The following is a 26206-nucleotide window of genomic DNA, read 5'->3' as shown; positions in this document are numbered from 1 at the left end:
AAGTGTGCTGGCTAGAAAAAGAAAGCCGATACGACTCTTTGAAGAGCTCCAGAAAGAATATTAAGCCATTTGTCAGCCAGTGCCAAGCAAACCTGAAAGACCGGTGGATCCCAGGGAATCCTGACATTCTTCTCCCAACCCTGTCAATGCATTTGCCTGCAAAAGTGGGACAGCAAATGGAAAAGGACCAGCGTTGCAGGAACTGACACAGGACCGATGCTGCTAAACAATACTGACAACGCACAGGAAGGCAGCTCCTTAGGGGGAATCTCTGAGCTCCATTGCTGTGGCCACATACAATGTCTGCAGTCCCTGAAGGGACATTTCAGCACACTGTTTCAATGCCAAATGACACATGCTACTGTAGGCTAGAGATCTTATTGGGGATGTAGAGCTGTATTCATCTGCTTCCCAGCAAGAAAAGCAGGACAGCTAGAGATAAACAGAAGTCAATCAAAGCAGAAAGTGACAACGGAAAAACTCAGCTAATTCTGCCAGACCTGTTTTGCTGCATAAAGATAAGAGGCCTTTGGACAATATGGCTTCGGTATAAGAAATTCAGTGATGGCACCATTCCCAAAAGCAACTAAAGCAGTTAATATCAGGCATGTTCCCAACATCCTTGAAGGTACTGAGATGGAAGAACAGTAATCCATTAATGAATTGCGGTTCTATGGATGCTCTATTTTGCAAGACTAATTACTTTTTTGAAAGGAAACCTTGTTCCAGAGTTTCAACACATGAAAATATCCCAGAGCCCTACTCCCTAGTAGGGAAAGTAAGACTTCCAAATTTAAATACACTTGTGAAATCAACCCATTTAAAAAACAAAACAGGAGCTTCCCTGGTGGTGCAGTGGTTGAGAATCTGCCTGCCAATGCAGAGGACACGGGTTCGAGCCTGGGTCTGGGAGGATCCCACATGCCGCGGAGCAACTGGGATGTGAGCCCCAACTACTGAGCTTGCGCGTCTGGAGCCTGTGCTCTGCAACAAGAGAGGCCGTGGCGCTGAGAGGCCCGCACACCACGATGAAGAGTGGTCCCTGCTCACCGCAGCTAGAGAAAGCCCTCGCACAGAAACGAAGATCCAACACAGCCAAAAATAAATAAATAAATAATCAATTAAAAAACAAAACAAAAAAGAGCAGTGAAATCAATTCCTCTCCTACATATATACCCAATAGGAATGCTTATGAACATTTTTTTTACCAAAAGACCTGCACAAGAATGTTCATAGCAGTGTTCTTTGTAATGGCCAAAACCTGGGAACCTTCCAATAAACAGAACAGCTATGTAAATTGTGGTGTGTTCCACAATGAAATACTATAGAGCCATGTAAATGGACAATTACAAATACATGAAACAATACAGATACAGAGTCAGCAAACTTCTTTGTAAAGGGCCAGATATAAATCTTTTGGTCTTTGTGGGCCACGTGGCCTTTGTTGAGTCTACTCAACTCTGCCATTAGGGGGCAAAAGCAGCCATTGTTGGTATGTAAGCAAATGGACGTGGCCAGGTTCCAATAAAGCTTTATTGATACATGCTGACATTTAAATTTCAGTGCTTTTCTCATGTCACAAAATATCCTTCTTTCGGTTTTCTTCCCAACCATGTATTTCAAAATATGAAATCCATTTTTTTTTTTTTTTTTTCTGTATGCGGGCCTCTCACTGTCGTGGCCTCTCCTGTTGCGGAGCACAGGCTGCTCCGGACGCGCAGGCTCAGTGGCCGTGGCTCACGGGCCCAGCCGCTCCGCGGCGTGTGGGATCTTCCTGGAACAGGGCACGAACCCGTGTCCCCTGCATCGGCAGGCGGACTCTCAACCACTGCGCCACCAGGGAAGCCCTGAAATCCATTCTTAGCTCATGAGCCATACAGAAACAGACAATGGGCTAGATTTGGCTTGTGGGCTGTAGTCTGCCAACAACTGATGTGATCTCATATAATCTAATCACAAGTGATGTTCAGCAAAACAAACTGGGCACAAGGGAGTATAGACCACGATTCCATTTCTAAAAAGAGGCAAAAGTAATCTATGGGGTCGTAAGTCATGATAAAGGTTGCCCTTGGAGACACAGGGATTAGAAGTGGGAATAAGGATCCTAAGGAGGAGGGAGCCGTAACTTATGCTCTGTGCTCTGGATCTGAGTCCTCATCATTCAAGCATGGCCACTTGGTTGAACTGTACATTCATGATTTCTGCCCTTTTCTGTACGTATGTTCTGCTTCAAGTGAAATTTAGCAAGTGGTTAAAATCAAGGCAGGGCCATTCAACCAGCTTCAAAAATAGGCATGTAAAGAGAATCACAGCCTTCCGATTAAATTAGCTACAAATCCATCACTATGGCCAGGTATCAGACAATGCTAAAGCATTTACTTATTAAAGGTAGATTTAAATCACTTTTCCTCTAGCTGTTTTTGCATTTGCTTCCAGGGCAAGGTGCATTTCATGAGTTAAAGGATGTGCGTCCATAGATCCCAATCAGGTTGTTTTTGTCCATGCTGGTAGGAAGCAATGGTGTTTGCCCGATGACCAGCTCCTCCTCGCACAGAGATCTGCCATCGATACTGTGAACATAAACAGCATCTGGCAAAACATGTGGCCTTCAACCTGCAGCAGAACCTGTGCTGGACCCACACAAAGGAGAAAGGCCAGGCCTGGTTTCCATTTGATTCCGAGAGAATAAGCAGTTAATTATTTTTCCTCACGGTCAGCAGCTGAGTCTCACCGAAATCTGTGCTTGTAATTATCACTGTAATTATTATTTTAATACAAAACAGCAACTTATCAAAATATTACCCTGTAGATACTACCTTGCTGCCGCAAGGATGGAGGGGGGAGGCCACCACCCCTGCCCTGCTCTGTGTGCGTGTGAGGATGGTGGGGATACTGGTGAGGGTCCTTCTGCCACGGCCAGACTGCCAGCTTCACCAGCGCCCAAGTCCAACGGTCATTTTCATGCCTGTCCTCTCTTTAGAGATAGTGAGTCATGATCTGCATTTTCCATCATGGTTTGACCTTGATGGGTCTCACTGGTTCCATCCATGCAATGGGCAAACAGTGCCACCCTTTTGCAAAGTCAATGTGAAGAATTCCTAACCAGAATTGCTTTATTAAAACATTCTGTGCAGCACAAGTGATCTTACACACAGGCTTCCCAGCCACACTGCCTGACTTCAAATTCCAAGTCCCCTGTCTGTGACTTTGGGCAATTCCTTATTCTATGCCTCAGTTTCCTCATCTGTGAATGGGAATAATATCATAAGGTTGTTATAATGATTAAATGAGATAGTCCATGAGATGCTGCTTAGCACAGTTCCTGGCACATAGCATTTAACAGATAATAGTTATTATTATTATTATTATTATTTTGAGAGTTGTAAACTCAAATTCTAACAGTGGTCCTGCAAGAAACACAAACAAGCCAAGTAGACAGGTGGGCTCCACGGCAAACTGGAAAGAGGGGTTCCACGTAGGGGGGGCAATCACATCTTCCCCCGCTCCCTCAAATTATTACCTCTTTGGGAATAAAGGCCAGAATTTCAAAATTTTTCATAGGAATGCCAAACAATTTTTATTTGAAATCACTGATTTTAAAATGTTGGCCAGTAATTTAATTTTAGAAAATAAACTAAAATAACAAACCAAGGAGAATAAGAAAGCCAGCTCTATGCTGCCCAGATCCAACCCACAGAGGGCCCAGCTCCCTTCATTGGTACTTTCCAGCATCCACTTTTATTGGGGGTTTAATATCACCTCCTCACTCCAAAGAAAGAGTTCGTTTGCTCCACACGATTTTTTTTTCTTTAACCCTAACAGAAAGCCAACCAGCAGGCAGCCTCTGTCCTAAGAGGAGCTAATAACCGAATCCACGACCTTTTGCAAACAGGCCAGTTTTTCTCCTAAGAGCTTCCCTGAGGTCATCTCCACCCTGTTCTCTGTCATCACCTCCTCTTCTAAGGAAGAGGGAATCAGATGTAACAATTCAAAAACTATTCCTCAGTAGGTAATGGGGGGCAGGTAATGGGGGCATTTTACATCGGGAATGGGATCTTCTGTAATGCCTGATGACAAGCAAACAGGGTTCTCCGTTTGTGTCTTTTGTAACAGCTGCCCCTTCTGGGCTGGGGATACAAGAGAGAGAGGAAGAGAGACAATGAATAGGCTTTTATTTCAAAGAGAACATCTGCAAAGCATGGTCCTACATTAAAAAATAAATAGAAAACAGCCACCAGTCTGGGAAGCAAAAAAAAAATTTCCAGGTCTTCCCTAGTGGCGCAGTGGTTGAGAGTCCGCCTGCCAGTGCAGGGGACACAGTTCGTGCCCCAGTCCGGGAGGATCCCACGTGCCGCGGAGTGGCTGGGCCCATGAGCCATGGCCGCTGAGCCTGCGCGTCCAGAACCTGTGCTCCGCAACGGGAGAGGCCACAACAGTGAGTGGCCCACGAACCGCAAAAAAAAAAAAAAAAAAAAAAAAAAGATTTCCCATTACCTCTCCAATTAATAAAGCACCATTTCACAAGGAAAGAAGAAAAAAAGAGAGAACAACTTTTCCACGTCCCCAAAGAAAGGATGCTTAATGACGTAACCACTGTACTACTTGATCCATCTAATCTGGTTTTAATACTCTGCTTAACTAATGTATACATTAGCTCTCCATTACGGAAAACATTTGTTTATTTTATTAACGTGAGTCTGGTTGAGCGCTAAGACTTCGGGAAATTACCATGCCATCCTTGGGCTCTCTTTTTATTGCTTCTCCTCTTGCTCATTATAAAATGATTAGTCGTTTCCACTGTCCTTTTGAAATGCTGTTCCAGCTGTACTGTGGTTCTGTTATCCTGGTTCTGAAGACAGAGTCTAGGTTCACGGTTAAGATAATGTAGTCATTATGGGCCCATTTGGGGACCCATTCATCACAGCTAATTCATGTCCAACACGCGGGGGACTCGAGCACAAAGAGTCAATGTGAAGTGGAAGCTCAGCGTGAAGCCGAGAGATGCACATGAAGGTCCAGACCCGAGTCCAGAAGATGGACTTGGGAAGGCCCACAGCTATAGGAGCAACGCAGAGAGCAACCCAGACCCTCAGAGAGGGCCTACGACGGGGATGTCCACTCAAACAGGCCCAGAGCACAGTTCCTCCTAATGTCTAACTTAACTTGGACTCGAGCACAGAACAGCACAGCTGTTTACCAGAAGCGCAGGATATCTTCCAACTGGTTAAGCCAACGTTTACCAAACCTTGGTCATTCCATTGACCCCGTCAGTCATACATCTAAACTGAGGTCAGGATTAGCATTAGAATGAGAGTTTTAGGTACTATGATTCATGCATTTTCATCATGTTAACTAACTTCTTTTTACATAAATGCCCCTTCACCTGCATGCTAGGCGGTAAGAGCCCTGACCCGAGGTCATTTTGATTGACTGGTTATAGTCACCTATTTCCTCTAATAAACATTTAAAGATATATACAGCTATGACAAGTGTTAAAAAATGTTCACCCAAGAAGCAAGGGATGGGTGCATTAGGGAGGTCGCAGATGCCCTGTTTCTTGGTCTGGCTATGGGTTACTTGGGTGTGTTCAGTTCGTGAAAATTCAGCAAATTATACATTTAGAATAACGTGCACTCTTGTGTATATATTTTGGTTAAAAAAACATTTAAAAATATAGGCAAAAGTTAGGAAATAGGGCTTCCCTGGTGGCGCAGTGGTTGAGAGTCCGCCTGCCGATGCAGGGGACGCGGGTTCGTGCCCCGGTCCGGGATGATCCCACATGCCGCGGAGCGGCTGGGCCCGTGAGCCATGGCCGCTGAGACTGCACTTCCAGAGCCTGTGCTCCGCAACGGGAGAGGCCACAGCAGTGAGACGCCAGCGTACCGCAAAAAAATAATAATAATAAAAAAATAAAAGCTGCTACAATAGAGACTGTTTACCCACATTAGCACCTTCAATCACTGGTGTATCAGAATCCACGTGCATATCACACTTGGGATTCCTAGGGTCAGTCTGGAGCTAAAAAGATGTCCATCCAGAATAAGTCCTCAAGCAAACTTAGGTAACATTAATCCACCCCATCGTAAATAAATCTTCACCCACAGCCTCTTGTCTTCTCTCAGCACCCCAACTATAGGTCACTGCATTTGGAACAATTTGATAATTTTAAAAATGTGTTTGTTTCTTTGGGGGTCGTCCTGCCTCCTGACCGTAAACCCCATGAGGGCAGGCACAGCCGGCCTTCCCCCATACTTTGTCGTACAGTGTCTGGTACACAAACACTCAAACACTACCTGTTGAAATAATGGGCAGATGGAGGAGTGGGTGGATTTCACTCATTCATTCTCTCCTCGTCCCCCAGGGATTACAAGGCGATGGGAGGGGAGCACCGCCAACTGGTCTGACTGCTCCCACATTCTTCTGCTCCAAGACCAAAGACGGGAGCCCCATCTTATATTCACACAGGGTTTCTGAGCCTCAAAATGCTTTCTCATCTGTTTATCGAATTACATCCTCACAACCCAGTGAGGAGGTGGAGTGAGCTTATTAGCATCATCTGGTAGAAATGCCAAAAAGACTCAGAGGTGAAAGTCAGGGTTTGTCCCTTGACAGAGTCGGGACCTGAGCCAAGATGGTCCGGAATGTTCCACTCTTCCAACCCCTGGCCAGCTCTCTGACAACTCACAACATCCCAACACATGTTATGGGGGGCGGGGGAGGGCAAGGTGGTGAGGAGCACAGAAAAGGGAAGGCAGAGGATTCAAAACAGCATGTTGCCCACACCCCCAGCAGAGGGGAAACCAGTTGACCAAACTGTAGAGCGCACGATTCTATTTTTGTTGAGGACACTGCCTTCACAATGTCCTAATGCCTAATGCTTACAAGAATTTGCATATTCTGGGTTTACACCAACGGCAGGGAGAGAAGGAAGGAAACCTCCATTAGGCCTGGGGAAGGCAAAGGCACTCAGGGTAAAGAAGTGCTGTGAATAAACCACATGGGGATCACTAAAAAGTGACCACAGATACTTATTTTTAGCTCGTCACAGTGAACACAGAAATCTTCCAGGCAGAGGCTGCAAACTTACCAGCCCAAAGGGCCCAGTCAAGGTATCACAGGTAAAGGAAGAGATCTTGGGGGTGGGGTGGGGGGGCTCTTGGGAACATGGAGGATCTCGGGAAGGCCCTCCCGGCTTGGCCAGTGGACAACAGGAAAGACTGTGGCCCAGGGCTGGCACATCTCATGACTTTTTAAAGGCATTCCAAACATCCATGCTGTCTTCTATCCTAATCCTTACACTTCGGTTCCTTTTTATTTTAAGACAGTGTGGGCCAAATGAAACCTACCCATGAGCCATGAACACGAGGGCCGCTCCTGCAAACATCTCTCGTGGTGAGGCCGCATCAGGTGAAGGTGGGAGCAGGGGCTGTGTGCCTCATCGCAAAGCCCTCCCAGGTAGGAAGGTCCCTGCATCGCAGGTGAGGAAACCAAGCCCCAGGAGGGGAAGGAACGTGTCTGGGTCACACACTGCTCTCCCAACCTGACACTTCATGACACGCCTCCTAGCCCTCACAGCTTCCAAGCAGCTGCTCCCCTCACAAACCTCATCTCTGGGTTTGTCTCTGGGCTCCTTATTCGGCCAGAAGAAGATGAGCTGGAACTCCATGGATGGAGCAGTCAAGTCTCAAGGTCTGGCAGCTTTGGGGGTGGTAGGAGACTCGAGGGCTTCCAGGCTCCTGAATCACACGATTCCTGGCCCCCACGCGACAGAGGACACCTTTCTCTTGTGTCCAAGAAGCCGCTCTGGAGTGAACTGGGCTAGGACCAGAAAGGAAGCTCTCTGTTGATAGGCCGTGGCCCTAACCCTCTCCTGCTGGACTAGTCCTCCCTGAGGGGAGGGGCACATCTGTCCTGTTTCACAAAGGCAGTCCCAGTGCTGGGCACGGTTGGAGTGGAAGATGGGTGGATGGGTGGATGGGTGGACATGTGGATAGATGCAAGGATGCATGCATGGATAGGAGGGAGGGGAGGGAGGGCAGGGGTAAAGGACAAGGGACTTACTGACTCTGAATTGGGTACAAACCAAGAACGCAACCTTTGGGGTCACCACGAACCTTCAATTCCTAGTCTGGTTCCCTCTTAGCTCTTTTACTTTCATCCAACTTACTGTCTTGCTTTTATTACTTGTAATCAGTAAAACAGATGAGACTAGTAAGAGCCCTTAACTTGCAGGACAAGGATTCAATAAGATCATGTCTTCCCAGTACTTCACAGTGTCTAGAGCAAGGTAAACATTCAATAGAGAGAAATTCTCCTCCTCATCATCATCAGGATCATAGTTACAATGTCTGTACCCCTCGGGTAGGGGACGTTTGCATCAATTTCTCTGCCCCATTAGCTCAACTCCTTTGGGCTTAAACCATGTGACTTGTGGCCAAGGATTACAGCAAAGGATCCCCTGGGAGGAGAAATGCTTGTCATTAGCATCCACGGACACATCAGCATGGATTAGATGCCCAGATAAGCCAGCAGTCACCTGGCTGGAACAAACCAGGCTTGACACAGAACAAATCCATTCTGTTGCCCTCGGAGGGCCCTGAAGGAGACTTTCTCCTCCCCCAGAAGACTGGAGAATGCCTTTAGGGTCCCACCCCTTCCCCATCCGGCCAGGTGTCTGGGCTCCCAGACTCGGATACTAATCACTCCAGCTCCCTGCTCACTACAGTGTTGACGGGGTGAAGGTGACACACACCCGCCCTGTCGCTGCCGGCACCTTCTTCGTCAAGGCTCTGCCTTGCGATGGGGGAGGGGGCAGCCCTAGCCACAGGGATCAGAAGGGCGCAGCGCAATGAGCATCTGAGGGCAGACAGGTAGTTTCTGTCGCAGGTGGAAAGAAGGAAGTGCCTGCAAGACAATCGGCCTGGGTTTCACCCAGGCTCCTGGGGAAAAGTCATCGGTGAGCAGAGCAGCCGGAGGCCTGCTGACGATGAATGAAAGTCTGTCTCTCTGGTCGAGGAAGCTTGCACAGCGCCCACTTCCCCTCCTCCCCTGGCTGGGGGAGGTGAATTCAAAACACCTTCCTCCACCCACGCAGCAGTTCAAGTTCAATTACTCCCTAGTGTGCATGATGCATATTGCACTGAAGGGTGACACCTTCTTTTCCTGGACCATAAAATCCTGTCCTTGGGGCGGGGCACTGTGACCGAATCACTTAACCTATGCGCCTCCTTAAATGAGGTCTGTGGTTCCAAGGTTGGGGACCATCACAAGATGCTTAGAAGAGGGAGACTGTGGACTAGAGTGACTGAGAGCACAGACTGCCTGGGTTCAAATCCCGGCTCTGTCATTTATACTGTGAACCTTGGGAAAGTTACTTAAGCTCCCTACGCCTCAGTTTCCTCACTGTAGCATGAGGTTTAAATGAGCTAATATTTGTAAAACACCCCAAACAGGGCCTGGTTCTATTAAGCATCGTGACTGTTGGCTGTTGAAACATAACAGTACGTTCCCTAAAGGAATAAAGTACATTAAGGAGGACAAGAACAGTGCCTGGCACATCGTAACTGCTACATAGGCATCATTACCGTTATCATGATTACCCTTCTATTTGGCTCATTATTCAGGGGTCTGATTCAAGGAAAACTGCGTATCTCAGGGTTGGCACATTTTTAGGAATCTGCAACAAGTGAGAAAAGTGGTATGAAGATTTTCAGGAATGAGCTGGCTGCATTTAGGGTTTGTCAAAGAACTACACAGACAAGGCCCGATGAAATCGGTACATCGATTGGAATGGGGCAGTCCTGGGTCTGGATCTCAGCTGTGGTGCGCTCGCCAGCATTGCAAGCTGCTTCCCTGCTCTGAGCCTCAGTCTCCTCATCTGTGAAGTCGGGACAGCAACAGTTCTATCCCACAGAGTTAGGAAGATTCCCTGAGATAGTGAGGTAATATCTGCAGAGCTTTCATTATCCCTGCCACATAACTGGTACTCAGAAGAGCAGTAATCTCTAGCCAGGAGTCCTTCGTCTCAATTCTGTATATAACACCTTCTTACATCCTGAATTATTATTTTTTGTGTGAGCGATTAACATCACATGTGCATGAGTTATGATTTGTTTTTTAACTGGACACTGTACAGCATCTTTTCATTTTTGTAAAAATAACATACTATCAAGTTTGTCTTTAGATAGCCCTGTCCTTAATGGTATTTTCAATAGCCACCAACCTTGCCTGGTAGAGTACAGCGGTTTAAATTGGCACAGAAATTTAAAGCAGGTTTTATTGGTACCTGATACAAATTAGGTACAGATAGGGTTTGGTTTTTTCCCATCTTCAACTGTCTTTGATTCAACTTGTACAAAATAACTGTTGTTCTATTAACTGTATACCACTCTGTGATTGCAAATTAATAATAGTAGTAGTAATAAAAAAATAACATCATATATGCAAAACACCTGAAGGATGCCCGGCAGCTGGCACTCAGTAAATGTCAGCGCCCCTCCCTCGCCCACATTCCATCCCGCTCCAAGGCTGACACACAGAGAAGAAGTTGGATGCATTCTATTGCCTTGGATTACACTCAAACCTTACTTGGCTTGGGAAAATGAATAATTGCGGAAATTTGCTTATTTTCAAACATACTAAGAGTTTCTTTTTAAGAACAACGGCTCACATTTGGCCGTTGTTATTATTATGTGCCAGGCGCAAATTGGCTCACATGTATTATTACATTTCATCCTCACATAACCCTATGAGGTGGCCCTGATTTTCAGAGGAACCAAGTTAGGATGACTTGCCCAAGGTCCCAGGGGTGGCCAAGAGCAGAGCCGGGACCTGAACCCGGCAATGGCAGACCCGAGGCTAGTTAACGGAGGCCTCTTTCCCTTGTGCTGGGGCCTGGCACGGGTTTCGTGTGACTCTGCTCCCACACCCCTTCCTTTGAGCTTGGGTTTTTTTGAGGCTGAGTTTGTATTTTATTTATTTTTTCATTTCCCCCAAAGTATTTTCTCTCTGGTTCTGGTAGATAGGGGCTGGGGGCAATAGAAATGGGAGATGAAAAGGAAAAAAAGGGAGAGTTATCATAAGTGACAAGTCTTAGGGCAGTATTGACCAAGATAGAGACCAGATCCAATTATGCTGGCAGCGTGCAATTTTGTCTTTCTGCATGTAGATTTAAGGCCCCACTGATCATAAATAGCTCTGCGTGGAAAGACAGATACTTAACTGCAGAGATATCCTTAAGGATATTTTGTTTTCTGGGGAAACACACACACACACACACACACACACACACAACGATGTCAGATATCTGCTCTAGCTCAAAGTAATTTCCTTTTCTGTTAAGACCATGGATCAAAGTTGGACAATCCCCAGCAAACAGGAACTTATGCTTTCGCTTCCTATTTGCAAAACAGCAAGCATTTGTCACTCAACCTTCTGGAAGATTAAAATAAAAAGAATTGATAAACTAGAGAGAACGTCTAAAGTGTAAGACTGGAAGGAAAGTGAATATATATATATGTAAAATATATATAAGCATATAATAATTTCTACTTTTATTTATCTATTTTATTTAACATTTTCCAGTACATGATTAAGCAGATGGCAACATTTGCATCAAGATAAATATTTTTCAGTGGTGCATATTTCTGTATACAAAGTGTAATGCACTGCTCAGGCAAAATAAAACTCCATTGAGAGTGTGAGAAAAACAAACCATCAATAAAATACCCTCTGTTCTCTCTGGTCTCAAAACATTTGGATAGAAAGAAAAGCTACGCCTCTGAGGCTGTTAGAACCAGAGGCGATCTGGATACAGTGAACCAATTTTTCAAAGTCACTGCCAATGTCTGAAAAAGTCCTGAGTTATCTGAGTAATGTGAAGTATGAGGAATTTCTGCCGAAAAATCAACATTTCAAAGGGGTCAGACAATACAGAAAGCCCATTCTACTTTAAGAGTGTGTGAGTGAGTGAGTGTGTGTGTGTGTGTGCACAATAAAAAATTAGGTTTCTTAAATGAAACTTACTGAGTAACAGTTTATCTAAGGGCACAAGCAATAAATGTGAGGACTTCAGAGGATCACTGGGGGCAAAGGGAAAGAAAATAAACATTCGTTACATTAACATACGGTTCTCTTTCATTCTCCCCAAAATTGATTCAGAACCTGTAGTGTGATCTTTTTGACACTCTCCTCAATGTTTTCCCTCCCTTCAGAAGTGAGCCCATCTGTTTCTTACATTCTGAGATGACAATAAAATCCACAGCTTACTGGAGACCCAATAAAGGGATGAGTATCACGGCCGCAGAACTCAGCTGCCATCCACCCAATAATTCTAATATGTAAGAGCTTTGACAGGGGCGGAGAGGAAAAGGGGAGCTTGCAGATCTTTTAGGGATATGCCCAGCTCGCCACCACCTGCACTCTCTCTGGCTCTGTCTGCCTGAGAAACTGGGTGTTTCTTCTTGACTTCTTGAAATGCACCAAAATCACAATCAGGTCCTCCCACTGGGGTGCAGCTCCCCGAACATAAAAGGCACAAGTGCAGAAGCTCTGGGAGCGCGGGCACAAGGAAGCAGCAAGGTCTGGTCGAGAAAACGCTCTGTAGACGGCGCCTGCCTGACACTCCCTGGGACACACCCACCGCCACCACCACCAGCAGAGTCACAGAGTCCCTCTGCATCCCCAAACCGCAACTACCCTCCCCACCTGCATCCTCGGCAGAGCAGAGACAAAGCATCATCTCCCAAGCGCATCATCGCTCTCTCTCTTTATGAGAGTCATCTGGAAAATCACAGGGAGTTTTTTTTTTTATGTCCCACTCCTGAGTCTCCCTCCAAAGCACCACGCACCGGCAGCCTCGCCAGGGTCTGCAAACAAGCCACGTGTTCTGAGGGCCTCGGTGGCCTGCCGAAAGGCCTGGTCCTCTCCTCCCAGCCTGCAACCTAAGCTCAGACAACTCCGGACTTTGGGAACAGCCTGCCCCCTTCTGGTCTCCTTGAGCTCCGTGGAAGGGCAGGGCTTGGGTGGTCACAGCTAGAGAAGGACAGACCCCCAGCTCCATCTGGCAGGTCTGCGCTGTGATTTCAGGATCTAGCAGGGCACTGGGGTAGATGTTGGGGAAGGGAAGAGAGAGGACACAAACAGATAAAATAAAGTACAAATCCAGGAGAGACAGCAGTGAACAACCGCATGGTGGACAAGCACAAAGAACGGAGAAGGGCAGAAAAAAAAAAATACAGGTATGTCTATATATCGGAAGGAATTGAGACACTGGGAGATGTGTGTAGGGGGATAGTCCCTGAACTTACAGATGAAAGGAGTTTCAGAAAAGCAAAGCAACTCTGCTGCTGGAACTGGTGTTCCAAAAGGAATAAAAAAGGAAAAGCGGCATGCTCCCACTTTTACCTTCCCAACTGCAAACCTCAGTGCGGCCGAGCCGGGGGATGAGACAGTAAGACACAGAACTGAACGCACAAACAGCTGGTGCGGACACAGGACCCAAAATGTCAGGGACCCAGGAAGAAATCAGCCAACGAGGCCTCCTTCCTTCCCTCCACTTGTTTCAACAGGTGGTATTTGCCTGGAAAGGCACCTCCTGATGCCTGTCTGGACCCCCAGATGCAAAGGGTACAGTAAGCCCTATGCCTCCCACGTGTTCCCCAGGCTAGTGGTACATGTCCTGAACACCTTCCACCCCACCTCCCCACAGGGCTCCGAATCTAGAAAGAACTTCTAATTGCATTTCTGCCCAGACACAACACTATCCACTCCTGGAGTTCAAAGGCAGTGTCTGAGAGTACTCTTTGCTATAAATAAAAGGCATTCGGAATGTTCTGGTTCTCCATCAGGAATCTCACTCCACTCTCCTCCCCACAAATGGGGAAAAGATGTCTCTCCCTGCTACCCACACAGACCAGCCAGCATCGTGAAATGCCGTCGCATCACGTCTTGGGCTGGCTCAGCCCACAGGTACAAAGAGCCGCACTGTGGCAAAGAGGGTCGCCTTGACTCCAAAGAAGTTTAGCAGATCAAACAGCATCACGCTGTGTCCGAAGGCAGCCTTCAGTGAAGGCTCCCAAAGTGACAAACGACAGAGACATGCATTCAGTACCTAAGACCCTGAAACTACCCCCTGGTGTCTAATGTCCGCAAGGGCTGGGAGAAACTCTGTAGGCAAGCGGAGTGATGAAGATACAGACAAACAGACAGACAGCACATCGTTATGCCTCAAGACAGACACGCCCACAGGGCACTGAGACCCTGGCCCAAAGTTGGGGACTCTGACCTCTCCTGTCTGCTCCTAGCTCAGTGGGCTAAACAAGTCAGCCCCAAGAAGGTGTGAAAGTCACCCCTGGAGAAGTTGGGGGCAGGGTAGAAGACACCCAGATGGCCCCAGAAGATCTGTGGAAGGAACAGTTTCAGAGCCTGGTCTGTTCACACCCAAGGAGGGCAAAGTAAACCCACAGGAGCCTAAGTCGAGATGATGCGATCTGACACACAGCTGGTGACAGGAATTAGCCACACACAAGACAGAGAGCCAGACACAACCACCTAGGAGAAGGGGCCATGCCCTGACACTGGAGAGAGGGCACGAGGACAGGGCAAGGTTAGACACGGGCAGGGCAGAGACAGAAGTCTCAGACATCCAGGGATGGAAGGCAGTAGACTCAAAGTAAGACCAGGCACCCAAGACTGAGTCTTGACTCCGGGGCACGGTTGAGGACTTGGGACACCGATCCCAGACCCCCTCTAAGGCCAGGCAAAAACAACGAGGCAGCAAGCTGAGGACTGAGTTGCCTGCACCCAGCTGGGCAAAAACCAGAGATGCGGTGAGCACCACCGCCTAGAGCAGCAGCTGAGGATCCCGGCACGGTCCAGGCACTCAGACCGGGAGCGAGGCGCCAACACCCACATGCACAGAGCAAGTCGGGGCGCCCAGCGAGAGTGACGGAGGACAGGGGCCCAGCCAGGCTCCGGTAACCCCCAAAGCGCCTCCTCTGGAGATAACTTCCCCAGACCCGGGATGCGGCAGCCCTCGGCCCCTGAGCCTGGGAAGGGACCCAACCCCGGCTTCCAGGGGAAAGAGACGTGGAGCCAGCAGGCTTGGGGAGTCCCTGTCTGAGGAGCGGGGTTCAAGGGCTGGGGGGCGTGGGGTCGGGCCGCCTGCCCGCCTGCCTCCCTCCTTCCCTCCGGGACGCCAGTCGAAAAGACATCTTACCAGCGCCCGCGCGGCCAGTGCCCCTCGGCTGGCCGGCTGCTGCGCGCGGGGTGCTCCGGCGCCGCCTCCTCGCGCCCGCGCCGGCGGCCCCCGTCCTCCTCCGCCTCCGCCTCCGCCGCCTCCTCCTCGGGCTGCAGCCGGCTCGGCGGGCAGGTCCCGGCGCTCGCGGCGCGGGGCCGGGGGCGGCTGCTCTGCGCCGCCGACCGCTGCTCCCCCGCGGCGTTCCCCGGCCCCGGAGTCGAGGCTGCTGAAATTCCACACGACCAGCGTCTGCAGCAGCAGCACGGTGAGCGCCGCGAGCAGTGCCGAGTGCGAGCGCCGGGCCAGCCTCCGAGCGCACGGGGCCGCCACCATCTTCGGAGCGCGGCGAGCGAGCGGGGCGCGGGGGACCCCGGGCGCTCCGGGCCGCCCCCGCGCTCCCCGCGGCTCCCGCGGCCGCCGCCGCCGCCGCTCAGGCTCCCGCTCGGGCCGCCGCCGCCGCCGTCGCCGCCTCGGCTCGCCGCCGCTCCTCCGCCGCCTCTCCTCCGCCGCCGCCGCCGCCGCCTTCACCGCCGCGGCGCGGAGTTTTCAGACGGGCAGGGACCCGGACGTCACCAGGAGGAGGGGAAGGCGGGGAGGCGGGGAGCTGGAGGCCGCGGAAGGGGGCGGCGGGCGCGCGCGCTCGGGCGGGGCGCGCGGGGAGGGCGGGGGCCTAGCCCGCGGCGCTTTCCCTCCCCGCAGCCCCTTGCCTGGGCCGGGGACGCCGGGGGTGGGGAAGAGGCTGCGGGCAAGCGGGCCGGGGTGGAGAGGGGTGGGGCCTGGGGGCGGAGCACGGGAGGAAAAAGGAGGGAGAGGAAGGGGGTGGGGGCGAGCAGAAGGGGCCCACACACCCACCCCGGGACCCGAGCCGGAGTGGGTGGGGGAAGGGGGACAGTTCCCGCAGCCGAGAAGACGAGGAGGGGTCAGAAAAGCAGGGGGAGCTTTGGTTGAGGGTGGGCCCGCTCATAATCTAGGGGAGGTCGGGAAGCTCTGGGGGGTCCTTGAATCCCCTTCCATGTGGGAAGCAAGCACGAGGCAGCTGAGTGGAGCGGGCTCCCCGCCCGGAGTTTGCGGTCCAGGTGTCTTCTATGGGCACAGAGACTGCTTGGCAGGTGGAGACGGGAGAAACGTGTCAGGAATGTCTCGGCCAGGGAAGGGGCTCATGCTGCGGGTCCCTGGATCCCTGGCTTGAAGGGGCAGGGAGGAGGCTACAAATGAGGGTGAGTGACTTCTGAATCACACCCCACCCCCTAGTGACAAAGACGTACTAAGTGCTTTATTGAGTCACTTCTCTGATCCCTAAGGACAAAAAAGCCAAGAGACTTCCAAACCCAGTTGGGCAAGCAAGTGCTTTCATGGGGAAAGGGAGCCCCAGTGGAGTTTCTCAACCTTCACTGGCTGCAAGCCCCAAAGTCTGGCCCCTGCCTTCCAGCAGGTCCATTCTCCTCATCCACCCTGAAGCCCGCCTTCCTGACTGCACAGGGCTCACCTCTTGGGGGAACAGGTCTTGCCTTCTAAAGTGGAGTTCTTTCCCATCAGGGCTGGACTGTCTTGGTGACCTTGAGCCAGGAGGACTCCTCCCTGGGCCTGAGCTTCCTCCTCTGCCAATGACGGTTAAGGCTGATGATCCCAAGGGACTCAAGTTTCATAGTCAGCTTTCTCTGACTCAGTCTTTCCCTCCTGTGTCCTGTTGCCCAGCAGCCCTGAACACATGGTGAGCAGATAGAGGGAGTGGGTGGCCCAGACAGGACTTAGCACTATCAGAATACAATAGCAGATCAAATCCCCAGCTTATCAATCTTGGACTTGGGATGAACGTTTTGCATCTTGTCCACTGTCTTTGTAAACCAGATCCTAATTTTAAGGGAAGAAGGTGAAGGAATAAAGAGGATCCATCAGAGGAGGCAGGGAAGAGATTGTTTCATCCACTCAACGACAGTCTGTGGACATCAAGCTGTGTCAGACACTGGGCGAGGTGCAGGAATCCAAAGGTGGGTAAGGCTTAATTTCCCCTTCAGCAAGCTTGGGGTCTAGAGGAGCCAGATGTGCATGTCGGTCGTTAACAAGCAGTGAGGTCGGTGTCACTTTGGAGATGTGCACAAAGTGCTATGCGTTCATGAGGGTGGGGCAGGAGTGACCACCAAAAAGATGCTTTCTGGATCCATGTAATAAGCCAGCCTGCTTCCCTGAACTGGGAGTGTAAGATGCCAGCTGGTGTGTGTGTGGGGGGGTGTGGTCTGAACTTCAAACGAGACTCAGCCTTCAGACTATCCAAGCCTGGCCAGCCGTGTGGCCAGGCATAGAGGCCTCCCCGTTGCGCTTAGCCCACCTAACCAGGAGTGAGCTAGAACAGAGGCAAGCTCCTATGGCCATGCCACAAGTCTTTTGTCATCTGTTTATCACCTGGGAATATTTTGGTTACAAGTAATAAAGCATATATTATACCTTTAAAAAGAGAGTTTGCTGGGTCATATAACCAAATGTTCCAGAGTAAAGATATCAGGTGAAGTTTGATCCAGCAACTCAGAACTATGACCTAGGACTCTTTTACTCTCCACCTCTCCTCTCGGCCTTTCATGAGGTCTGCTTCATCCTAAGGTTCTCTCTTCACGTCACAGCCGGGCATCAGTTAATTGTATCCTTTGTTCATTTCTAGCCCAGGAGGAGGAGGGTCAGTGTTTCCCAGCATTCTCCTCAAAGGTCCAGATATTCTCTCTGTTTGAACCAGCTTCAGGTCATAGGTCACCCCTAAACCAAGCACTGTGGCCAGAATGATAGAATGTGCTGATCAGCTTGGACAAGGTCCCACACACCTCCTGTGGCACTGGGGCGAAGCCAGCTTCCCTACAACCACCTGGATGTTCTGTAGGGATCAGGATCTGACACGAAGGTGGGAATAGGTGCCAGGGAGGCTGCTTCTACTCTATGCAGCCATTGCGATGCTTACATGACCTTGAGCAAACCACTCCTTTCCCAGGACTTCAGTTTCTTTAATGCCAAATGAAGGATTGGATGAGACGGTCCCCAAGATCATCATGTCATGTCCCCAACACTCTTCCTCAGTGTCTAAAGAGAGCTTTCCAATCCAGCAGAGGCTGCCCTGGAGACTCTTGTCATCCCTGCCCTCTGGCCCGTCTTTGCTTCAACGGCTCTGCTGCGTTTTTCCTCTAAGCGGCAATGATGTTATCTGCTTCCTCCATGTGATACGTTTAACCATAGTCCTTTGGGGCCCACACTCTGGTTCGGCTCCCTCGAGGGCCACAGGCTGAAGGAGTGAGGTTAAGGATCCTGGCCCCCAAGTCCCTGGAGAAAGAGAGAGTGGTTTGTTCATCTCAACTCCTAAACTGCCACATGAAAAAGAGGTTTAAAAGCTCCGGGCAGGTTATGGGTGCCATAAACAGCTTATGTGAGGTTTTTAGGATGAAAAATCACCTGAGATAGAGGAGCGGGAAGGCAGGATTCTGGGGACCATCTTCCTGCCCCAAGACAGACCAGCAGCACCTCAAGCGTTTCGTGGAGCTCAAGCACTGCCTGAGACTCTGGCAGCAGCAGCCGTTAGCAACAGCAGCAAGTTTCTTGAGAATTTTTAAAGCTCATTCAGTCATTCAGCACAGATGTATTGGACCCTATTATGTGCCAGGCGTCATGCTGGGCAAGCAAGATATAGAAATGAGGAAGATTCCCTAAGGAATTTTTCTTTTTAAGTACGGTTCTTACTCTTGCATTAACTGAGAGCCAGAGCTCAAAAGAAGTTCCAGCTGATTTGTGGGATTCCCTTCCCTTCCCCATCCCCAAATCTTGTTTCATCACTGCTTTCCAATGAGAGGAGAGTAAATCAGTGAATCAGTAGTTTTGAGCTCCTTTTTTTGCCCAGCACTAGGCTTGGGGCCAAGAGGGAAATCGGGAGGAGAAGGGTGGGGGCGGTCTTCACCCTCAAGGAGCTGTCAGATTCCCAGCTCTGCCGCTTTTTAACTGAGACTTTCAGCATCAGTTGCTCCCTTCTTTATGCCTCAGTTTTTTTCATCTGTAAAATGGGGGGATAATAATAGGGCTTTTCTCATAGATTTCTTGTAAGGATTAAATTAGATAACCCATGTAAAGATTTTTTTCTATAGAGACTGGCACACAGTGAGTGCTCAATAAAGGTAAGGCATTATTGATTTCATTTATAACAGTAAGACAGTGTCTAAAGATATAAGAGGGAAAAAAGCATAGTCAGGGAAGGCAGCCTAGAAGAAGTGGCACTAAACCTAGTCCTTGATTTTGATGGAGGACTGCCAAGTACCCCAAGGGCGGGGACCTGGTCTCATTCTTTGCAGCTCTCTCTGGCACTTTCCATAGTGCAGGGCACTGAGTCAACTTTGGTTGAGCAATGAACACCAATGACAGGCATGCAGCTGGAGATGAGCCTGGTGTGTTCCTCCAGCAGCAAGACAGCTGGCAAGTGGAGCCTGGTACTCACAAGTTCGCAGACCCCATCACAGCAACTTTTTAGTTGTGTGATTTTAAACAAGTTGTTTAACCAGACCTCAATATTTCCATGTGTAAAAAGTGAAAGAGAGTAATACCTTTTTCTTAAGTTTACTAGGGGCAGGGGCAGGGAAGCGGTGTCATGTATTTCCTATAAGACGTTGGCACTGACCAATGGCAGAGGTGAAGGAATGTTAGCAGGCTGGTCTGTAAGGAAATGCTCTCCCCTTCTCTCAAATAGTTCTGGCAGAAGGTACCAGAGACCTAGGGCTTAGCATGCCTTCTTCTGAATTTAAATAAACTTCAGCCTAAGAATAAATTTAGTCAAATACAGGGTTATTATTTTTTTAAATCTTAAGCATGTGCCTGTTTCTTTTTGGTTTATTAGAGGCTTTTTTTATCCAGACTCTACAAATTGACCCTGTCTTTGCTCTTAAAACATTAAAAACCGCCCCCTAGGTTTCACTTCTGCATCAGAGAGAAATCATCAACATGGGTCACCTGTTCCTGAATGTCAGGAGGAGAGTTCCCAGGAATTCCCAATTCTCTCCAACAAGGGCATGCAAACACCAGGGTTCCAGGGCGCTTGGAGGTCAGAAGGGCCAGGATGTCCAAAGTCCCTCCCTCGGGGCCCCCAGAAGCACATGAAGCCATGAACACGCATCACCTGTACCATACCCCCCCCCCCCCAACCCAACCCAAGAGAAGGAAACAGCCTCTGTTCAGACCACAGGCTTAGGCAGAGGACATGCCCCGCCAGACTCCCAGCCCGCCAGACTCCCAGCTGCGCTTCTGAAACCTGCAGCTTTTCCAAAGAGCCATGCACCCACTGTATCAGCGGAGGGAGCTCTAGGTAGCAAATAGCTTTCCTCTGACACAGCAGACAGTACTTTCCTGCAGAAAAGAGCTGCAGGCAACAACAAGGAAAAGCAGGGGTCCTAAGTGGGGCTGGCGTCCATCCTGTGCAGAAGAAAACCCCACCAGTTCGCAAGGGTAGCTTGGGGGGTGGGGGTCAGGGCTGAGTGGTGATCCGGGAGGGGAAGAGACACCAGCTGAGGAAAGGATGCATGAAAATCACAACACTGCTTAGCGGATTATCTGACCTTGTTCTGTACCAGCCCTTTGACCCGCTTCTAGACATCTCATAGCCTTTGTACTACCCTCTCAATGATGTGATGTTTGAAAAGGGGACACACTCCAGATCCGAGTCTTAGACTAGTTTGGCAGACTTTTTTCTTTCTTTAAAATAAATGTTTATTTTGTGTGTCAGTGGTGTGCAACCTTGTCCCTCGGGCTATAGGCTTAGAACTGTGGGAGGACAGCAGTGATGATAGTGGTGATGATAATGATGATGGTGATGGTGAGAGTTAAAATTTTCTGAGCATTTACTATGTGCCAAGCCCTGTATTGAGACAGTTCACGACAGTAGTCACCAAATATTTATTGCGAACCTACGAGGTACCCAGAATGGTGCTCATGTCGGGGCATTCAATGCTGAGCAAAACATGGAAGGTCCCTGCTCTCCTGGAGATTGCATGCTAGATTCTAGATTGCAAATGGGACCAAGATAAGTAAATAAATATGTAAACAAGTACTATCAGAGAGTGATGAGTGTTCCGAAGAAAATTAAAAGGAGCCATCTGCTAGAATGACCAGAATAGGGCAAGTTTAAACAGGCTGGCCAGGGGGCCTCAGTCAGGGGGTTACACTGGAGTGTTTCGTGAACTGTCTCATGAAACCCAACTGCTTAAGGAGTCTGATTTCTTTAAAGCACCATGATCTGTCAGCTGAATAAGTAACAGTTCTATTTTTTTCAAACGTGTATACATGCTCTTGTAATGTATAAATGACAAATGCCGCTTAATTCATAGTAGTTCTTTTGTCGTTTTGGATTTTCTCAAACAATGATTAGTGAAAACTCTACAATTTGCGTGGCATAATGGGGGGAAGGAATGAATTAGGAAAAAGTTCATTTAAAAAAGAAAAATATTAAAAGGATACCATCTTACCAAAAAAAACATCTTATGGAAAAACCCAAATGAACCTTTTGACCAACCCAATAATATTACACCTCAATCTTTTTTGTCCAAATACCCTTTTGTCCTATTAATTTTACACTTACACCTCTCAGAGGTTCTGTGTGTTACCAATGTTTCTGTCTAGTCGCTGTGTCTTTAAGTTGGTAGGTTCAGCCTTGTACCCCAAACTCTTCTCCTATCTTGTTTGCAGCCTCTGTTCTGCACCCTCATCTCAACCCATCTTGTACCTGTTGTTATTCCTCAGTGTCGCTCAAGTCTCTTTCGCTTGTATAACTCAGGAATCCATTTCAAAAAGCCTCAAGGGAAAAGGGCATTTATTGGAAGCCTCTGGGATATGCTTGAGTCTGCTAGCTGCCTGCCAAATACCCATTCTTCCCTTCTTGCTTGATAAAGAATCCTGATTTATTTAGGGTGATGATATGCCCAAACAGAAAACAATGGTCCCAGCTTTCCTTGGAGTTTAGGGTGATCATAGAAAGAACAGTAGATATCATTGTGGAGCTTCCAAGAAATCCTTTGGGGGAGGGTGCTAAATCAGTTGGGATGAGTACCCTTTAGCACCTTGTCATTCCCATTCTTTCTGTCTGGAATATAGAAAGGATAGCTGGAACTCCAGCAACCATCTTGTGACCATGAGAATAGAAGCCATTACTCACAAGTAATGAGCCAGAAAGAGAGAAGCAGCCTGGATCCCTGATGTCTTTGTGGTCTGCTGTATATGGCCCACTCTTGGACTTTGTTTCAAACCTGAGAATGAACCCCCGATTGGTTGAAGCCATTCAAACTGGGCTTCTGTTTCTATAGCTGGTACACTGAGGTGTGTGATGGAATTGAACAATCTAACTGAAAGAAGGTTAGGGATAAAGGTAGGCCTTCGAAAGAGCTGGAACCAGAGATCCAAACATGCCAGTCAGTCCCTCCATCTTCTGTCTCTGCTTCTCTGCACGTTTGGTTAATTCTCTCTCTCGTCAGAATGATGGCTCCCAGCTTCTGAGTGTAAAGTCCCAGGGCTACCATAAAGGGACAGGTTTTCCCTCTACAACCATGGGCCTCAGGTGGGCCCTCAAGGCTGCTCTACCCCTCTGCATTTTGCTAGTCTGGTCACTCTCTCACGCCCTGGTCTGCACTCCCCTCCAGTCTCTAAAATCCCTCTCCCTTCCTCGCTTTCCTGAGGACCTGCTTTCTAGGTCACCGAGGAGGGAAGAAGTGTGTAGAAGGGAGTTTCCACAAGCTTCCTCTGCCTCATTTCCACACTCCCCTGCACGTGCATTGACTACGTTTTTCTTTTGCTTTTTGTTTTTTGTATGCGGGCCTCTCACTGTTGTGGCCTCTCCACTTGCAGAGCACAGGCTCCAGATGCGCAGGCTCAGTGGCCATGGCTCACAGGACCAGCCGCTCCGTGGCATGTGGGATCTTCCCGGACCGGGGCACGAACCTGTGTCCCCTGCATCGGCTGGCGGACTCTCAACCACTGCGCCACCAGGGAAGCCCTCTAGTGTTTTTTTGTTTTGTTTAACATTTCAGTTATTGTATTCTTCAGCTCTGTTTGGTTCTTCTCTATGTTTTCTCTTTTAAACTTCTCACTATGTTCATCAATTCTTTTCCCAAGTTCGTTGAGCATCTTTATAATCATCACCTTGAAGTCTTTATCAGAGGGACTGTTTGTTTCCACTTCTCTTAATTCTTCTTCTGGGGTTTTGTCTTGTTCCTTTGTTAGAAACATATTCCTCTGTCTCCTAATTTTGCATAATTCTCTGTATTTATGTCTACCTGTTAGGTAGGTCTGTTACATTTTCCAGTCTCAGAGAAGTGGCCTTCTGTAGGATACATCCTATGAGACCCAACAGCATACTCTCCTCTGGAAACAAAAGCTGTATATTCTAGGGGTGCCTGCTATACAGGCTGTATATTCCCTTCTGTTGTGGAAGTGCCCACTGCTGTTGGCATACTGGTGGCTGGGGCTGGCCCCTGGCCTGGTTGGCTGCCAGGCCCTATCTCATGCAGAGGTTGCGGACCTGCAGATGGTTTGTGCCAGGTCCCAGGGTTTTGCCTGTGGGGCCTATGTGGGCTGGGGTTGGTGCCAGACTTCTGGTGGATGGGTCTGTGTCCTGTGGCAGCTGGCTACAGGGCCAGGAAGGTCCAGGGTTGGTGCTGACCCACTGGTTTCGTGGGCCAAGTTCCCAGAGCAGCTGGCTGGGGTTACTGGGGGGCCTGGGGCTGGTGCCCACCTACTGGTACTCTCCAGTGTTGTTTAAACAATTGCAAATCACACACAGTGATGTTGAGACTTGACCAAATAATGGAATCACCTGGAGCATTTTTTAAAACCAATGGTGTTCAAACCCCATCCACAGAATTTCCTATTCAATCCCTTTGGGTTGTGCCAGGCATCAGCATCTTAAAACAGCCCTCCAAATGGTTCTAATGTGTAGCCAGGGTTGATAACCTTGTCCACAGAAAGTCATTAGAAGTGTTTCAATTCTTGTAAAACCCAGTTCTGATGGACAGCACCAGAAAAGAAAACTATAAATAAATGTTACTTATGAATAAAGGCAAATCTTTTCACTAAGCTATTGGCACCAAATGAATAACATGTTATGGCAAAGGAGAGCTTATTCCAGGAATTCAAGGCTTGTTTGGATCAGGGAAGGTATCAACATAATACATTAATTACATCAATATTAAAGGTGAAGCTGAAAAGCCATTTGAATAAATTTGGTAGTCATTTCTAATAAATCAACAAGTAAATCATTAATAGAAGGAAATCACCTAAATATAATTTAGGCTAATGAATAAAAAACCCTATTCCCAAATGGTGAATTATTTAAATAGTTACAAAAGTTCTTGCAAATGCATTAAAATAAGAAAATAAAATAAGTGTAAGCATTGGAAAGAAAATTTTAAACTATTTTTACTTATGGTTTACTTGTATACTAAGGAAACTAGTAGACTTTAATGAAAGTTAAAACAATAATCTTACAAGAATTAATAAGAGTGTTTGTAAGATGGCTGGAAAGAATAAAATTATATAAATATTAATAGCTTTTCTCTATACTAACAATAATGACTTTGAAATGGGTATGGGGAGAACTTAGATGGAAAAAATATCCCAATCACAAAAGCACCACCAAAAAATAACTTGGGGAACAGTTAAGAAGAGAAGCTCAGGAATTATATGATGAAAAGTATTTAAAAAAACAATTTTCACAATCTCATTGAATTTCATAAAACAAGATTCACACAAATGGAAATAAATACCATATTTCTGAGTGGGAAGATTGATATAAAATGTAAATATTACCAAAGTTAATGAAATTAACTTAAAATTTCAGTATCAATTAGAATATCAACAACTTGCTTTTAGTGTTGAGGAGAGGGAAAGTAGGAGACTAGACTAAACAAATGGAAGAGGAGATGCCCTAAAATAGACAATAAATAAACAAATGTCAAGGATAGACTTGCCTCAACTTATATCCGAATATAAGTCAAACTTAAGCAAATAAATATGTTATTGCTGGTTTAGGAATAGAAAAAGGTAGATCATTTAGATCTCTTACAGAGAACTCCTTATATGACAAAGGTGATGTTTGAATCCAGTAGGAGAATATGGTCTATTTAAAGTACGTTGCTGGCCCAACTGATTTTCCATTGGGAAAAAATAGTATTGAGCACTTATCTCATATCATGTACAAGAAGATTCCAGATGGATTAAAGTCTTGAATATAAGTAAAACAAACTAAAACAATAAAAATGTCAGAAGAGAAAGAAAGAAAGAAAGAGAAAGAAAGAAAGAAGAAAGGAAGGAAGGAGGGAAGAAAGGAGAGAGGGAGGAAGGAAGGAAAGAAAGAAAGAAAGAAAGAAGGAAAGGAGAAAGCAACTCTTTAAGAATAAACTACAACAGGAGGACAGGGAGGTCAGGCAGAGCTTGACCTGAGGGAGGGAAAGACACTTTTGATAAATTGAGCCTTATAAACTGGGAAAGAATAAGAAAGATGCTTAGTGTGGTGAAAATATTAATGGCACAGTGGACAACTATTGGGTAACATAAAGGGAGGTAAGAAATCTACCACTGAACCACCAGTGCCTCAGTAGGGGTAACATAAAGGACTGAAGTACAGATTCATGCTACCACATGGAGGAGTCTCAAAAACATGCTCAAGAAGAAGCCAGACACAAAAGTCCATATACTGTGTGACTTCATTTATATCAAATGCCCAGAATAGGCAAATCTGTTAAAACAGAAAGAAGCTTAGTGGTTGCCAGAGGCTGGGGCAAGGAAGGTACAGGAAGTGACTGATAATGTGTACACACTTTCTTTGGGGGATGATGGATATGTTCTAAAATTAGATTGTGGTAATGGTTGCATAACTGTGAACACACCCAAACAGGTGAATTTTATAGTATGTAAATTAAATCTCAATAAAGCTCACTAAACCACAGAGTAAACCACATTTGTTTACTA

General features: G+C 47.8%; 1 protein-coding gene and 1 long non-coding RNA gene across 9 annotated transcripts in view; one reads left to right on the top strand and one right to left on the bottom strand.

Moving 5' to 3' along the window:
- The window catches only part of XYLT1 (xylosyltransferase 1), a 325897-nt gene extending 310289 nt beyond the window's left edge, over window positions 1–15608 (bottom strand). Inside the window, exon 1 of the mRNA XM_059038015.2 lies at window positions 15218–15608. Coding sequence (XP_058893998.1) covers window positions 15218–15571 — 354 coding nt within the window. The 5' untranslated portion in view covers window positions 15572–15608. The remainder of the gene's footprint in view (window positions 1–15217) is intronic.
- Window positions 15397–26206, top strand: part of LOC131741283 (uncharacterized) — a 64051-nt gene continuing 53241 nt past the window's right edge. For 5 of the 8 annotated variants that reach the window (XR_010836507.1, XR_010836506.1, XR_010836502.1 and 2 more), the window contains exons 1-2: window positions 15397–15503; window positions 17087–17226. This is a non-coding gene — a long non-coding RNA (uncharacterized lncRNA). Of the gene's footprint in view, window positions 15504–16143; window positions 16456–16497; window positions 16950–17086; window positions 17227–26206 lie in introns of those variants that run through there. The other 3 variants (XR_010836504.1, XR_010836503.1, XR_010836505.1) reach the window with 3 other exon arrangements.

Source organism: Kogia breviceps, chromosome 14, assembly GCF_026419965.1.
Source record: "Kogia breviceps isolate mKogBre1 chromosome 14, mKogBre1 haplotype 1, whole genome shotgun sequence".
Taxonomy (NCBI): Eukaryota; Metazoa; Chordata; class Mammalia; order Artiodactyla; family Physeteridae; genus Kogia; species Kogia breviceps.
The sequence above is the reverse complement of the archived record's forward strand: the minus strand, read 5'-3'. Positions and strand labels throughout refer to the sequence as shown.